General features: G+C 37.8%; 1 protein-coding gene across 2 annotated transcripts in view; it reads right to left on the bottom strand.

Annotated features, from left to right (window-relative positions):
- Positions 1 to 8,887: 8,887 nt before the first annotated feature.
- Positions 8,888 to 16,439, bottom strand: part of tmtc3 (transmembrane O-mannosyltransferase targeting cadherins 3) — a 30,950-nt gene continuing 23,398 nt past the window's right edge. For both annotated transcript variants that reach the window (XM_006782333.3, XM_006782331.3), the window contains exons 11-14: positions 15,824 to 15,927; positions 14,963 to 15,132; positions 14,512 to 14,738; positions 8,888 to 11,935 (exon numbers count right to left, since the gene is read on the bottom strand). In XM_006782333.3, the coding sequence (XP_006782396.1) occupies positions 11,037 to 11,935; positions 14,512 to 14,738; positions 14,963 to 15,132; positions 15,824 to 15,927 (1,400 nt within the window). In that variant the 3' untranslated portion in view covers positions 8,888 to 11,036. The remainder of the gene's footprint in view (positions 11,936 to 14,511; positions 14,739 to 14,962; positions 15,133 to 15,823; positions 15,928 to 16,439) is intronic.

Genomic DNA, 16,439 nt, shown 5'->3' with positions numbered 1-16,439 from the left:
GTGCATTGTTATGCTTGAATTGTAAACTGACCATAATGAGATTCAGATGGTCAACAGCTTGTCTGATGATGGCCAGCAATAGTCTGATACAACGTGCTGTTTAAATCATGATTGACTGGGTGTGAAGTTGGCCTAGAAGACAAACTCCACACTTTATACCACCAGCAGCCTCAATTTTTAGTACTGTTATCAGGTTAGGCCCATTGTTCACAATGTTGATGCCAAGTTCAAGCAGGAAGGAAGTTTCAATGGGCAACACTACATTCTCCCAGTTTGTAAATGTTCATCACTGATAAGAAGTGAGGCAGAAGAAGAACACCTATCATGTGTAGTGCCTATTGTGAAAGCCTGTGAGCTGGGGTCAGGTCTAGGTTCAGCAGTCTTGACTACCAGAATATACTGATTTGGATTTTTTTTTTTCATTCCTAATGGCACAAGCATATTCCAAGATGATAATGCCAGGATTCATCAGGTTCAAATTGCGAACAAGTGGTTGTGAGAGCATGAAACATAATTTTCACACATAGATGAGCCACCACATAGTTTTTATTTAATCCCATTGAGAAACTTTGGGATGCACTGAAGATGACTTTACACAGTGACCTGACTCTCCCATCAAAAACACAGAAACAACAAGCAAAAGCAGTGCAATAACATAGAGAGCGGCATAGACTTGGCAACCATTGGCTGTAAGCCACTGCCATGACAAATTACTTTTTGTTCTACGAGAGTTACATCGGGAGTTTTTACTTTTTTTAACCATGAGCTACTCCTATAATCTGACTTTTTTTTTATACACCACTTCCATGATTCCCAGATTTATCAACGTGCCAGCATCCGACCTCACACTTAACTCCTGTCATGTGAAATGGCCTCAGTACTTAACTGACTCATGACTGTTAAATCATAAGTCAGTGGAAATGTACAAGCTTCTTAATTATTTCATTAAACTTCAACCCAATGAAATACTAGACAACATGCCCCCTTGAAAGGAAATGTAACTGATTGTGTACAGTTGTCAGCCTCTAACTACAGTAGCTCTGGTTCTACAATAACATAGGAAATATGATCTCACACATACAATAAGATGAAATAATTGGTGAAGAATGTCAAAGGTTGTACACTTTGACTTTAAACCGTACTTGAGGTAGTTGACCTGCTTTTAGCCATATGGACAGCATTACTGCATTGTTTATGCATGAGGCCTGAATATCACTGACAAAATCTTTCATATTTCTTACAACTGGGCAGTAAGTATTTACTGAAAAAGTCTTTATTTGAAATGTTTAAAAAGAGTTACATTTTAAAATAAGGTAGCAAAAAGTGTTTGGATTTATCCTTGAAATATAAATGCAACCATTTATTTGAAAGTATATGAAATATTTAAAATCACCTTGACCAGATAATTATTGATTGTAGTAAGGTGCATTGTTGCTTTTTAATGTTACTTACTTTTTAATGGTTTTTGTATAATTATGTGTGTGCAATTTCTTTACACTTTTAACCCTGTTTGGCCTCCACCAACTCCCTCAGGGAAATATCTGACTATATAGCAACTAAACTCTAGACTAAAGTTATAAGCTACTGGTTCAGCAGAACAGGTTTGTGAGACTTTTTTTTGCTAAAGAGGTCTCCGTTTCTTTTGGAAACAAGAAATAAAAGGATTATGAGCTCAAACCGTTCTGTTTCAAACAGTGAGCTGAAAGAAGCTAGAAGGCTGTCTTAAAGTGTGTGGAACTCCACAGCTAAGTGATATATTTTTTCACGATCTACCACTTTTACATTGTATTTATAGCAATTAAAATTATTCAAAGGATAATTAGTTGGAGTAAATTTGAAATAAACCTATTATGCTTCTTTGTATTTCCTTTATATACTGTTAATACTGAGTGTTCATATTTTTATACATTTAGCTCTGTGGGGCATCATATGGTTATATAATATCTTGGCTCATAAGCACATTCGCCTCCTTTACCTACTGTGTTTGGTTTGGAAGAGTCTACCACAAGAACCTATTAGGTTGTTGTTGTTGTTGTTTGTAAAGACTCAAATTGAGCAGCTGCACAAATGCCTAGAGTAATACTATAATAAGTAGTGCCTTTTTTTTAAACTGTGGCTCATGCAAAGTGACTCAAATGGAGTCCATAAATAAAATTACAAAGTTGATGAGATAAGCATAATCAATTCCCTTGTAAAGATTTAGATTTTTCTCTTTATTATTAGCTTTCCCAGCATTACATTTTCTATTTATATCACTAGAAGCTTTCTAGTGAGACAGCAATGAATTTAGGATATCAATCTATTAATCTATTCATTTGTAATTGTATGATTAAGTAAGTCAGGCATTCTATTAGTATGGTAGTCATATTTTGAGCCTTTCAATATTTCTTCAATTTGTTAAGTTCTTCAGGTAGAATAACAAAACAAATATATGAAAGTGAAATGTAAAAACAATTTATTAGTGTATATAGATGAAACCATTGAAACCATTCTTTGAATTTTTAGTTATTTGGACTTGGATGTGAACTTTATCTAATTTTATTCCATCCTACATGAATCTTGAGTCTTCACTGAGGCGCTTACTCTTACTGTGGTTAAAAGATTATATCTATGTGATAAACTGAGCACATGAACATCTGCATCCATGTCATTTAAGCCCATCTGTTCTGGAAAAACTGCAGAGATAGAAATCTAACATGAAAAATATGTTGAACATCCTGCGTAATTTAAACCTCGGCACTGTGTATCAGAGTCCACAACTGTTTCTCACAGAATTCAAGGAAGTCGTTTCTGGTTCAAGATATATTTAGATGTGTGGTCAGTAGCCTGGTCTGATAAAAAAAAAAAAAAAAAGTGCCCCAAAATAAATATAGGAACTTCAAGAATACAAGTTGGAGCAGAGCTTCTACACTCATGTATTGCCATTCGCTCATAATGCATGACCAGGGGTCAAAGTACTTCATTCACTGCTGCCAGAAGCATCTGATGAAGTACTGCTTCATTCACACAAACACATCTGTACTTATTTAGCTACAAGAAAAATCTCCTTGCTTGCTTTTCTACAACAGAACGTGAGAATTAAATGATTGGTCCATTATTTATCCCATCAAAAGAAAAAAAAATTAAATCTCACTTTAACTTTATTTAGGTTGGTTAAACCATAATATCTTTTAAATAGCAAATGCTGAGTTGTTTTGTGAGGGGTTTTAAACAGCAGTGTAATAATTTGCTGGCCTTTTCCTGCTTTACATAGTTCAGAATAGAATATATCTGGATTTGAGCTCTGAGCAAAACAATTTATGTAATTACAGCTTTAGGTACATTGAGCCTTTCTTATCATTGATAAAGAACAGAATGTCTGCTTTTGCTCCACATACATAAGATCACACTTTGTCCCCATCACTGTCTCCGTCTGAAAGCCTGAACTTAGCTCCAAGCTGGACATTGACAGCTTTTTGCCCATGTTCTCAAAAACAGTTATTCTTGAGCTTAACAGTTTCACTTTCTGGTTAAATAAAGAGTAAGAAAAGCAGAAATTGATGATACAAGTCATGTTTTCAGGTCAGCTCATGTCTTAAGAGGAGCCAAGCTCTCATTTGCTTCTGGCAAGTTCAAATTTTGACCTTCCCAGACACTAAGCTTTCGTCCAAATTTAAAAACCCTATTGCATGAGTTAAAAACAGGCCATCAAATAGCTGTGAGGAAAAAGCTATGTGAGAAAAGATGCAAAAAGAGAAGTAGGATTACTACTAAAAGTAAATTAGTGACAAATGAAATTTAAAATATAAATGCAATTAATCAAATAACCTAATAAAAAAAGTCACTGTAATTAAAAGACAGGCTAAAGGTCAGTTATGCAATACATTTTTTAAGATATCTCAGATTAAGAATAACTGGAAAGTAAAAACGCGGCCCTTTGATAAATGAATTCAGCCTGAAGAGGGAACGTGCAGTTAACTCCCCTATGTTCTTCTGATGTTAGCATTTAGTCAAACAGAGTAAATGACTACTGAGTGGAAATCTCAAGTATACTCTTGGAGTAGTATGCTCCAGCCCACCCTCATTTTAACCATTGTTATCTTTAGTGGGCATAGTTACTATGATGATGAATTAAAAATGTTCAGTATTGTAGGTCCCAGAATCACTGGTTAAAAAAAGCAGTTGGTTGAGAAGCAAAACTATATCCACTTAAGCATCTTGGTGTAAAAAAAAAAACAAGTGTTGTTGTATCTAACCTCATATATTTATCCACAGGAAAAATACCACAGTCTGTGTTTGTATTTATTGCTAATTGCTAGAGAAATATACAGCTCTGGGAGCAGGCAAATATTGTTTGCAATCAATCAATCACTCTTGCAATGAGCTGGAAGAGCTAATAACTTTCATTAAACTTTTATGATGCATTGAGCAAATATGACAAGCTGTACCACAAAAACAAAAGTATCAGACTGTTCTGTTAAAAAGGTTAACAGGTTTACAGATGGTTCTCTAAGTTCCAATGGTTGTCTGTCTCTATGTGTTAGCCCTGTGATGGATTGCCCACAATGATCCACAATGATCAAATTTTAGAATATTTTCTGCTCCATCAACTTCTATTTGCTTAAAACGTTTATGTCTGCTGTTAATTTTTCCCTAATCATTTCTAATGGTTAGGGAAAAATGCAATCTCTTCTCTGAGCCAGATGTTTCTTCCTGTTAAAAGAGTTTTTCCTTCCCACTGTTGCCAGTCATAGTGGTTTTCTTCTAATATTGTAGTCTATACCCTACAATATAAACTGCCTTGAGGTAATTGTGGTTCTGAACTGTCATTACATGAAGAAAGTCCTTAAAGCCCCCACTCGTCCACATTCAGTGACTCAAAATAATTTAAAAAGAAACAAAAACCAAAAAAACTTTAGTTTAAGAAAGTTTGTTGTAAATTTCTTACATTATAGGTATTAGGTATTACGTTATAGGACACTTTGTCAACAGTTAGTTCTGTTTTAATTCACATTGTACACCTGGATTTGACACATGGATTCCCACTAGACTTGTTTTACTGAAACATGTAAAGTTGAACATTTTACGGTGTAATACAAAAAATCCAGACAAATACCTGCTTTTATAGCCATTCATGATGTCAGTGAAGTTGTGAGACAGGTAGAAATTGGATTAGAATTAACTGGTATATTTGTTACAGAGGAATCACCTTTGAACACATGAGTTTAACCTTGTTTCTTCTACTTTTAGATTTAGGGATGTTGTAAGTTGGAATTTGTTACATATTGCAAACAAAATAAATATGTGTTTGTTTCCAAACAAACAAATACCATGCACAGTGCTTTATAGTGTATCCACAACAACCTCAATGGTCTGCTTTCATGATGGACAGATAAAAAACAGCAGAGTGTTCAGAAAATGGAATTGTATTTAGCTGACTGTATAATCGCAAACAGTCCTTGTTTTCACCCCAGCCCCAGACACACACACAACACTGAAACACATGAAAAGCAACAGAGGAAGCTCTACTTGGGCACATGGCATCATGAAATACAAAACAGGTGCTCCTGGTGGATGAGTGAACATGTTTACCAATAAAGGGAAACAAATTTTCCAGGAAGCACGCATGGATGCTTCACATTTATCTTGTTTTTAATCATTACTAACATTAAGGATAGGGCTTTGGGTATTTTATGTACCTTAATAAATCAGTTTGTCCTAACATTAATTGGAAGGTCAGTTCCTCTTTGCATTAATGTTGGACATGAGCTATGAAAATAGTTAGTCACACCCGATTGGGTTCAGATGTGGCTTTTTCCTGTAAACAGAGATGAATTTTACACACACACACACACGCACACACACATATATATATTATATGTGTATATATTCCACACATAAATATATATTGTGCACTAGCCCTACACTAGCTTCAGCCTCCCAGGAGCTTCCTGCACATTATCTTTGCCATTCCTAGGACTATTCTCTTCTGTACAAACATCTCAGATGTCATTCTTTAATCTGCTGGAGCAGTGGGCGAGTTGGTGCTGCTGCCTTCGTCCTCCACTTCTTCTCTAGCTCATCTCTCTCATCTCTTAGCCCTTGGTATTTCTCAAGCTTCACATGATATTTCTTCCTGATGTTGCTATTACTACATCTATCATTACGACCTTCTTCCTCTGCTTGTCCACTACTACTGTGTATGGTTGGTTAGCCATTACCAGCTTTCCCTTATGTATCTGGAAGTCCTACAGGATCCTAGCTCAGTCATTCTGAACTCTTTGCACAGCCTGCAACTGGGGTCTTTCCTGGTGTGGTAGACCCCAGCCTCTATTGCTGCCATTTACTCCATTTCGTAATCGGTATCCGTATACAGTCTTGATAATCATCTGGCTGACGGGGTGCAGGCCTATGGAGGACAGCAGTGGGGACAGAGCATCTGCTTTTAAATCCCACACTTAATGGTGACTTGTGCAATTGGATTGAAGCTGGCCTCTAGTGTTATTCGCCATATTCCCATGGAATTCCTGATCAGGGCTCCTAGGCTCTTGTTGAGCTTGTTTTAGGCATTCCATGTCTGAGGCACTGAGTCATAGACTTTCTCAATCCAGGTAGTGCACAGGTTGGTCAGTCAGGTCAAGAGAGCTGGACAATCTCAAGTGACTGCTCTGTGTACCTATAGCCCCTCTGGTGTCTCTGCTTACTTCTTTCAAACAAACAAAGCTGAAAAAAAAGAATTCTACTAACAGATTAATAGAACTGATTAATTAATAATAATTACAGAAAATTGTGAATTGTAAGCCACAGAAAACTCATACAGCTTTGTAATATACTTTCACTACATATAGGAATCGTGTAGGGAAATACGCCAAACCAAGTGCTTTTTGTTTAAACGGGTTCACTAACATAGCAATTCGTCATCAGTCCAGCATTAGCATCTTTAAAAAAACTGAACATCATGTTATTTCATCTGTGCAACATTTTCTTAGCCTTTGTGTGTCAGTCGCACTGTTTGGGACCAACTGGAAGACTTTCTTCGTTGCACTTCCTGTTGACAGTTTTGTGGGCAATTAAAGTCAAATTATGTGTGTTGTTTGTGTGTGCATGTGTACTGTTAATCATCTCATCATGGTGGGATCAATCAGTTTACACAGTCATGTAACAGCTATGAGAGGAACTGTTCTGAAGATCCCTGTGTTGTTTTAGTAGTATCCCATGATGAAGATTTTTGAGTCACTGTCTGTGCATGTGCCATGTGCAGAGTACCTCGCCCTCTAGTTTTTGGATGGTAGTGCACACAACGCGCCCATGGCCCCCGTGTGTGGGGCTGCACTGCGCTAATGCGTTCACGCCGTGCAAAATATATGAAATAGAAATGTTTATTTTGCTTGTTTGTTTTGTTTTAAGTGAATGTGTGAGAAATAAAGAAAAAATATCAGTGGAAATGTTTGACTTGTAGGTATAATATGGATTGGAAAATAGTCTGACAATAAAGCACACATTTTTCTAATCCTTTGTGATTCCTAGAATAATGCATAGAGAAAAACAATCATATGACCTCCTATGAGCAAGTACTTTGGCGACAGTGGGAAGGAAAAAACTCCCTTTTAACAGGCCATCTGCTGCAACCGGTTGGGGTGAGAGAAGGAAGACAGGACGAATGACATGCTCGCTGCTCCTGTTCTCTGCTGTAGAGTATCTCGCCTGGCCGCTACTGAAATAGGAAAGACATTCCTGCATTTTAACTAATTGGTACGTGTTATCTGGCTTCATGGATAGATAGTTGTGTCATCTGCATAGCAGTGAAAATGTATGCTATACCTTCCGATGATACTGCCTAAGCGAAGCATAAACAAAACTGGTCCTAGCACTGAACCCTGTGGAATTCCATAATTAACTTTAGTGTGTGTCCTCTAGTGGAAGAGAATGTAATTGCTTTACCCGTTACTCACGCCGATTGCTTAGAGTACTAATCAGGTGGAACCAGATAATCTTCCATGGCACACCTGGTCCTTTCTCACAGCACACCTACGGCCCTGCTAGGGCCGTAATACACGCCACAGTGGTTGGGAAACAGTGATATAATCACTCTTAAAGCATATTACGGTCGACAGTATCAAACACTGCACTGAGGTCTAGCAGGACAGTGAATCCACTGTAAGAAGCCATAAGACGATCATTTGTAACCTTCACTAAGGTCACTTTCTGTGACATTATGAAAACCTGTGCATATGATTTTGCAGTTAGTTTTTATAGTTGAAAAGAAAAGTTCTTGTGAAAAAAAAATCTCAGAGTTTTTCACATATCTTTTGACAAGATAATCTCAAAACACACAGCTGGTATATTTGGACAGCACAAGGCTTTGGGGCCAACAGTACATCACACTGCATGAAAGGCACATTTTGACTGGCAGCTACTGACAGTTACTCTCTGTTCCTCTCAGGCTGACAGATTTGGCCCTAGCACAGTTCAAAGTGTTGAAGAATTCTTGCTTTGTTGTCATGTGATGTTTTATTCCTACGCTGTACAAAAGTTGTTTTTTTTAACCCCAGGTCAGACTAATTGACTAATTGACTTTTGCTTCATACTGCTGTGGTGAAATGTTTTGAGACCGATCAAATCATCTCCTCCTTGCATGTCACCCTGCAGTTAAATTTGACAGCAGTGGGGGAAAAATAAATTACTCTTTAAATTTTGTAATTTTTGTTTACTTTAGACTTCTACACAACCTTGAACCTTTTTGCAACCACAGGACCCCCCCCATTAGCCATCAGAAGAAACAGGTTTAAGGCACCTCTAGCAATAGCTTCCTTTTTCAAAGACTGAAACTTTCTGCAGCAAATCAGTAGGATCAATCCATTTCAAGAACATTTACCGTACGTTAGTAACACACACAGAAGAACAGGCACAGTTTTCAGCTAGTTTTATTTAATAACCGACACCCCCACCACCAATAGATAAAAAACAAAACAAAACCCCAAAACAAAACAAAACAAAAAAATCTTACAAAAAATTACTCAAAATGAGGCGAAACAGAAATCGTGGCAAACTGGATGCATCCTTGTTCCAAACTGTACTTGTTTAACTGGACAGCCAGATGAATGATTTCGTACATGTTTAACACTGACATGAACTCTACTGAAATCCAGGACTTTAAAAAAAACAAAAACAAAACATGACGATACACACAAATTTGCAGAGACTAAATAACGCACCTTGAAATTAAACCATTACCAGTGGTAAACAAAAACATCTAGCGCATACCAAATTAATAAATAACACTGGATACAATATCCTGTAAATGTATGTACATAGACTTTCAGGGTCACACAATGCATAGCAAGATTTTGTAGTACCACTACAATACTCCTAATCTACAGTAATCAGATCTCCTATGTGAAATTTAAAAAAAAAAAAAAAAAAGTACCAAGCAAAACAATTTGCTGAAACAAATTACGGCACTGTGAAGAGGAAACCACATCATGTTGGGAGCTGTGAAGACACAGCTGTCACCTCACAGGAAAAATAAACTTCTGCTTACTTTGAGCAATGAATTGTACACGGATGACACAACAGCAGTCAACAGGCTGCTCTTCATGACTATCACGGCTTCTGTAGATGGCTGTGACAGTAACAATTTGCAGTACCAGGTAGTATTCTAGCTTGTCACTTCCTCACCATTACTGATTTAAGCATCAGACCTCTTGAACAGTAGCCAATCAGCCACAGGGTTTTATAGTGGTGTAATGACAAAAAAAAGAGCCAAGGACACAAGAGGGAGAAATCTGTGCACTTTAAAAAAACAAAACAAAACAAAAAACTATGTGTGCATGTTCACCAGCAGATCAAGTGTAGTTTTATTGTTGATACTTCGGGGCATTTTTGATCCGACTGATTACATAGCTGTAAATACTGGAAAAACCAAATACAAGGTCTATTATCAAAATTTGAAAATGTTGAACACCCCAATAATGTTTCAATCCCAGCAAGATAAAACAAAAAAATAAAAATCATGACTGTAGAGAAGTATGTCGGGAGATCCATTTTCGGATGGATTTTCAAATGTGCTCTGAAAATCCCCCCCTCCCCCTTCTGATGTGAAAGGACCTTTGGCAAATGAAGAACGCATGACGCTGAGGATGACCGTGCGTCACTGCTGACAGTCATATAAAATGGGTCTCGCCAACGTCAAAGCAATGTCTATGGGAGTTTACCGGGAAAGACGGAGGGGAAAAAAAACAAAAAAAAACAACACATCCAAAACATCTCTAATGGGGCCATGGTGTCTGAAGCATAGGAGCCAGCTGTAGAGATGTTAGGGGGAGGGATGGGTAATGTGACAAAAGGAATAAGATAAATACCTTTAGATAGGTTCACAATGAAATTTTGAGGTAAAGAGGTAAAGACTGCAAGGGGTACTGGCAGTAGCAGGAAGTACTCAGTGAGATCAATAAAGATTAACAAATGTTGCTGCAATGGAATACACATATGCCTGATGTCAGTGTAGTATGGAGTCATTTTGTTCACTGTATGTTTTATTTTGAGGGGGCAAACTCTGCAGATATAATCCTGCTTTGAGGAAATCTGGCAAACATGTCACTTCCCTTAATTGTCCACGATACAATCATTCTGTTTTTAAAAACAATAGCGCAATGACTCACATCTTGGTGAGACAAAAAAAAAAGAAAAAAAATCCAGTGATAAACAATGATTACAAATGAAAAAACAAACAACTACTACCGATCTATGATATGTCATCCCATTCAGATAAAGCACATATGCACACATAGGCATCTACATAAGCTTTAAATAGATCATCCCAAGTTTGCTTTGTGCTTACATTTACTGTTAATGTTATGAATTTCATGTGCAGATCAAAATTTCCCTTAAATAATTAATGTTAAACCAGCAGACAATACTGAGTGGCCTGAGAAAGCAGATAAATCAAAGAAATAAAGTGATAATTGATTATGATTACACATTGCTAAAGGGGAGAAGTCTTAGTTGGAGCATTAAAGAGCTCCAGAAAAGTAGTCCAGCTAAAAATGGCAACAATGTCAATCACCACTCAATATGCGCTCAATCTCCTCTAGTCTCTTCAAGGCAGCTGCTCTTTTTTTCTCTATATCTTTAATGTCCTTAGTGGACTTACCCTTAGTCCGCTTGTCAGACTGGCTATTATCTAAAGATTTTGATTGGTCCACACCCACACCTCTGACACTTTCTGTAGAGGATTTCCGCTCATTCTTCTCATCCCCAACCTCCTTTCCAACTGCATCAACACCCCTCCCTTCCTCTCCACCCGCAGCAGCCTCTTCCGTGCCCTCCTTAACACTCTGCAGCACTTCCTCCTTGGATGATGCAGCTACCCCCTCCGTGGTTGCTCCCTCAGTGGTAGCTGAAGACAGTGGTTGGCCTGCTGCACTCATGGCAGCCATTTTACTACGTACAATACTCAAGTGGCGACGCACATACTCCTCATTTGGTGCCAGGTCCAGCGTTTCCTCCAGGCATCGCTCGGCCCGTGGCAGGTCGCGCTCCTCAAAGTAGACCACGCACAAGTTGTGCTTCCCTTGGACATTGGTGGGGTCCATGCGTAAAATACGCTCAAAACAGGCCTTAGCACCACGGGTGTCCTTCTTGTGATTCATGAGGATGTCACCCTTAAGGATTAGGCCCTTGATGTGCTCTGGATGGTGGTGTAGCAACTCATCCAACACAGGTAATGCGTCGACTTCACGTTTTGATTGAGAGTAGAGCAAAGCTAGGTTAAACAGAGCACTGCGGAAACCAGCCTGCAGACCAATGGCTTTGCGCATCCACCGCTCAGCTGCTGCATTTTCATTTGCATCCATAGCCAGCATGCCAAGATTGAAATAGCCATTGGCATCGTCAGGCTCCTCCTCCACATAGGTGAGGAAACGACGATTGGCCTCAGGCCAGAACTTGGGCTCACCTGTCACAGGAAACAGACACAAAGCACAGGGTGACTTTGGGTAATCAAACGTTGATATTCAACCACAAAAGGTGCTTTTATGTGCATTGTGCAAGATTTTTTTTACCCTTAGCTGGTATGAAAAAGTTTAAAACAATAATGGCTAAATGCGACAAAATCCATTGGAAACAGACTTTGTAAACCATGTTTACTGCAATCTTTTTTTCACAGTTTGAGGTTTTGTGATTTTGTTATGTCCCTTTTCCACAATCGCTTAAGGGCACTGAGTGGATAGTCAGCACCACCAGTGATTGAACCGAGGTTTTTCATGTATTGAAATGTGGATTAATTGACTTTTCTCCCCCAAATTTAGCTAATATTGATATATTAGTATGGAATCCACAATTCAAAAACCTGAGGGATGGAGGTTTGTGAGAGTTAATATGTGCATGGGTTTTCAGCTCTTTTAAAAATCAGACTGTAGAATTTATGAGAGACTGTACTGGATGCTAGGACAGTCTATTTTACAACAGCACACTGTTAAGCTAACCTTTATTGAAATTCATTTGTCTTACAATGCATGTCTATTTATCTATGGTAGAAAAGATTGTGGACTTATTGCTCTTGGTGTCAGAACTGACAGACAACTACGGATCATATACAGAGCTATCCATCTGTCCATCCTTGCATCCATTTATCCATGGTAGCTGGGATAGGCTCCTGCCAACTTGCAACTCTTACACAGGGAAAATAAATATTTGCCTCCTTCTGGATTTTTTGTTCTTTTTGCACATTTGCATAAAACTAATCTTAATATTAGACAAAGATACTCTGAGTAAAAACAAAACAGAAATTTTTAAAATGACAATTGAATTTATTCAGGAAAAGAAGATTATCTCAACTAATCATATAGCATGCATTTTTTGAAAAGCTGAATTCGATTTCATTTGCTAGAGCCAGGCCCGATTACTGCCAGACCTGTTGAACCAAGAATTCCCCGAAATACAAACTGTTTGACAAACTGTCTTACAAAAGGAAAGTGCAAACATGCTCTGATGAACTTAACTAATAAAGTAATTGCTAATGTTTTTCAAATAATTTTGCAAGAAATTCTTTTTTTTAAAAGTGCTGTACTTGATATGTTTAGCCCCTTACAATCAGTAAGGCGTTCTGATTGACCTGCGGCAGCAATGTTCCAGCAGTAGTTTGGTGGGTCATTTAAAAACAGAGGTGGGAAGTAATGATGTACAAAGACAGGAGAGGAGAGGAAGAAGAGAAGTTAGATTTGATAAAATGGAAATTTAAAGCGCAAGTCCTCATGTTTTAAAATCAGATACTGGGTCGTACATGTGACATTGTTTTTTTTGTGATATTGTGAAATCTGCTGCAAAACAAACAAAGGTAGACCAACTGTGTTATTTAACAGTTGAATGGAAATACTCTGCTAGCAGATCATTACATGAAGTAACCTTTTAAAAAAAACCCCAAAAAACAAGCGCGTCCATGCTCACAGGTGTACACACGGGTGATCACACACACAAACTACACCCTTTTTGGCTCCTACCTCAAAGCACACTGTGCGCTGTCGATCTTACGTGTTGCACAATGTTTAATATTTAGTATTTACTGTCATATTCCCATATATCATTGTGATGTTGTTTATTCTATTACTCTCGTTTTCTTCTGCTTGTTTTCTTTTCTCTTTCTCAACGGGTGATCCAGGTGATCGATATATGTATTTTTTTTTCTTCTGCTTATTCTGTTGGTTTTTATTTTTTGCCCTTCTCCCCCGTCCCTCTTCTCAGCTGTTTTTCTTTCCCTCTTTCTTTCTCCCCTTTCTTTCCCCCAGTCAAGTCTGTCCCGTATTCAGCAAGTGAAAATAAAATAAACAATAAAAGGTGACTCAAACGGACCATTACGGCAAGGCTGGGATGGTCAATTTGGTAAAGTGAATCCATTGGGCATCTTTCTTCGCCTTTAGACAATAATTCTGATGGCAAAAGAGCCAAACGGGACAGGCAAAAAAAAGAAAAGAAAAAAAGAAAAAGGAAATACTCTGCAAGTTAGTGCAGGATAAACAGGTTAGTTTGCTGTTCGCTGATGGATTTAAAGTAAATAACAGTGTGTATGACCAGTAGACAGTGTCTGTCTAGTATAAAGTTAATATGACCAGCAGGTCAGCTAATCACCTGTACACCAAGAAAACCTAATGGAGCTCTCAATAGAAATTATTGTGAGTTGTGTTTCTTTTCCCGTGCTGAGTCATTACAACTGATATTAGGGTTTTGCCATCTGTATTTAAAAAGAAAAACAAAATACATGGGTGGAGAAACTAGCAAACACTTTTATTACTGAGCTGATGAAGGATGAATGAGCTGATGAAGGATGAATGAACAGAAACTTGGCTAAGAACATCTGTCAGTACATGCAGTGTGCGCTTCAAAATAAGCATCTGGTTACACCCTAAAGGTAATACAAGGTTATTTCCTTTAACAAGTGACAAGTAAGGCTCTCCTCCTTCCTCTTATGAGGAACAATCATGCTTTTACTTCAGCTGGAGACTGGAGTTAAATTATTTATATCCTCATTACACTCACCAGACTCCTGCATGAGAAGTGCTGAGTTAAAGAGTGCCAGCTTGTGGCGTGGGTTGAGCTCCAGGGCATGGTTGAAGTTCTTCAGGGCTTCAGATGGGTCTTTCATCTCAATGTAGACGATGGCCAGGTTATACCACAGGTCAGCATTGGTGCGATCAAGCTCCAAGGCTCTGAGATAGGCATCCCGGGCTTCTGTAAGCTTGTTCATCTTGAGAAGCAGTTCCCCTCTGAGTCAAAAAGAAAACAAATAAATAAATACATATACACTTTAAGACATTACTACATTACTTGACCAACAAAATTTGAGATAAGGGGAATGTCTCAGTACAAATCTTTGACAGTAATACATTTAAGATCATGATTTTATTCATTTATTAAAGAATATGTGTGCCATTTTAACTCTTTATTTGACAGATAAAGAGTTTAAAAAAAAAATCAAAACAAAACTTGCCTGCTGATGTAAGCTTGTTTGAAGTCTGGTCTCATGCTTATTGCTTGCCGGTAGAGCTGATCAGCCTCCTCCAGCCGCGAATCATTGGCCCGGATCAGATTTGCTAGGTTTATGTAAACATTGAGATGGTTTGGGGCAACACGCGTTGCATACTTCTTACCAGGAATAACCTAATGTGTGGACAAACAACATTTCATTAGAATCAAAGCTTGTGTAACATCAAATAAAGCAGAGAATTTGAAGGGAGTGGAAAAAAATTATCGTATTACAGTCTGTTATGAGAGATTAGATTTTAATGCAGATTTCTAGTCCCTGTTTTTTGGCTCAGGCCTTTCTGGGTAATGCACCTTGCAACTATAACTCTTATCACTATCATTGCTTTTATCCTGGGAAGGTTGTTTTCCTGAATAGAAGAACTTGGTACCCCCAGTAAAAGTTTGACCAGACCCAAGTCCCTAGCATTTTAAGAAAGTTATTTTTGCTTTTTCAACCAGTTTTGTTAATTGTTGTTTACTTATTTACTGAATGTGGAGTTAAAATAACAAGGATATTTACTAATGTTTCTGCCATGTAAGGTATAGTCACCCCAGAAACCCCATATCTGAGCCAGGAATAATCCTGTAAGTGTTGATCCTAACATTGTAATTAAATAAGCAAAATAACTATAATTCATCAACATCATGCCCACGTTCGTTATATATAATTAAAGTTTTCCATGATATGACTGAAAGGCTATTATATGCTGCATGATCTGCCACCATCAGGTAGTAAACAGTGACTACAATGAACCTTACAGCCAGGAATGAGTAACAATTGCATAAATGGAAGCAAAAAAAACAAAAAAAGCAAATGATTAAATACCTGCGGCATGAGGGATTTGGCAACCAAGTAAGCCTCTTCTGCCTCTTTGGACTTGTTCAAATTCTTGTAGGTTCTTCCAACATTCATGTGAGCACCAATATCATCTGCAGCAACAAGAATGAGAAAGTGCAGTGAGAAAACAAAATCCTACCCCATCTGTTTATGTGTGTTTTAACACATTTACTAAACATGACTATATTAAATACCAACTAATGCTAAACATGACTAGAAAATATAAATGATTTTCAATTATAACATCAATAGTGTAAGACAAAACAAGCAACATTATTTTGAGGAGCTTATTTCATCCTTCTAGGAAGACGTAAGAAAAATTAAGCTTTAAAAGAGGTCAGTTTGTAAAGCCAGAACTGATGCTTGATTAGCAGAGCAGGAAATCCTCGCTGGGAAAAATGTGTTTACATTGCTAATCTTGGGGAAACACTTGTGGGTGATGAACCGGCAAAGCTGTGGATATCTCAGTTTATGGTAGGCTTCCTCTAAACTCAGGCATTAAGCACAAATTTAAAAAAAAAAAAAGCAAAAAAACAAACAAAAACAAAAAACACACAGACAGACAGATGCCCAAGATATCGAAATGATACACTTTAGATAGTAG

The sequence above is a fragment of the Neolamprologus brichardi genome, chromosome 7, assembly GCF_056152115.1.
Source record: "Neolamprologus brichardi isolate AB-2024 chromosome 7, ASM5615211v1, whole genome shotgun sequence".
NCBI classification, from domain to species: Eukaryota; Metazoa; Chordata; class Actinopteri; order Cichliformes; family Cichlidae; genus Neolamprologus; species Neolamprologus brichardi.
Note: the sequence above shows the minus strand (reverse complement) of the source record. Positions and strands in the feature narration are given on the sequence as shown.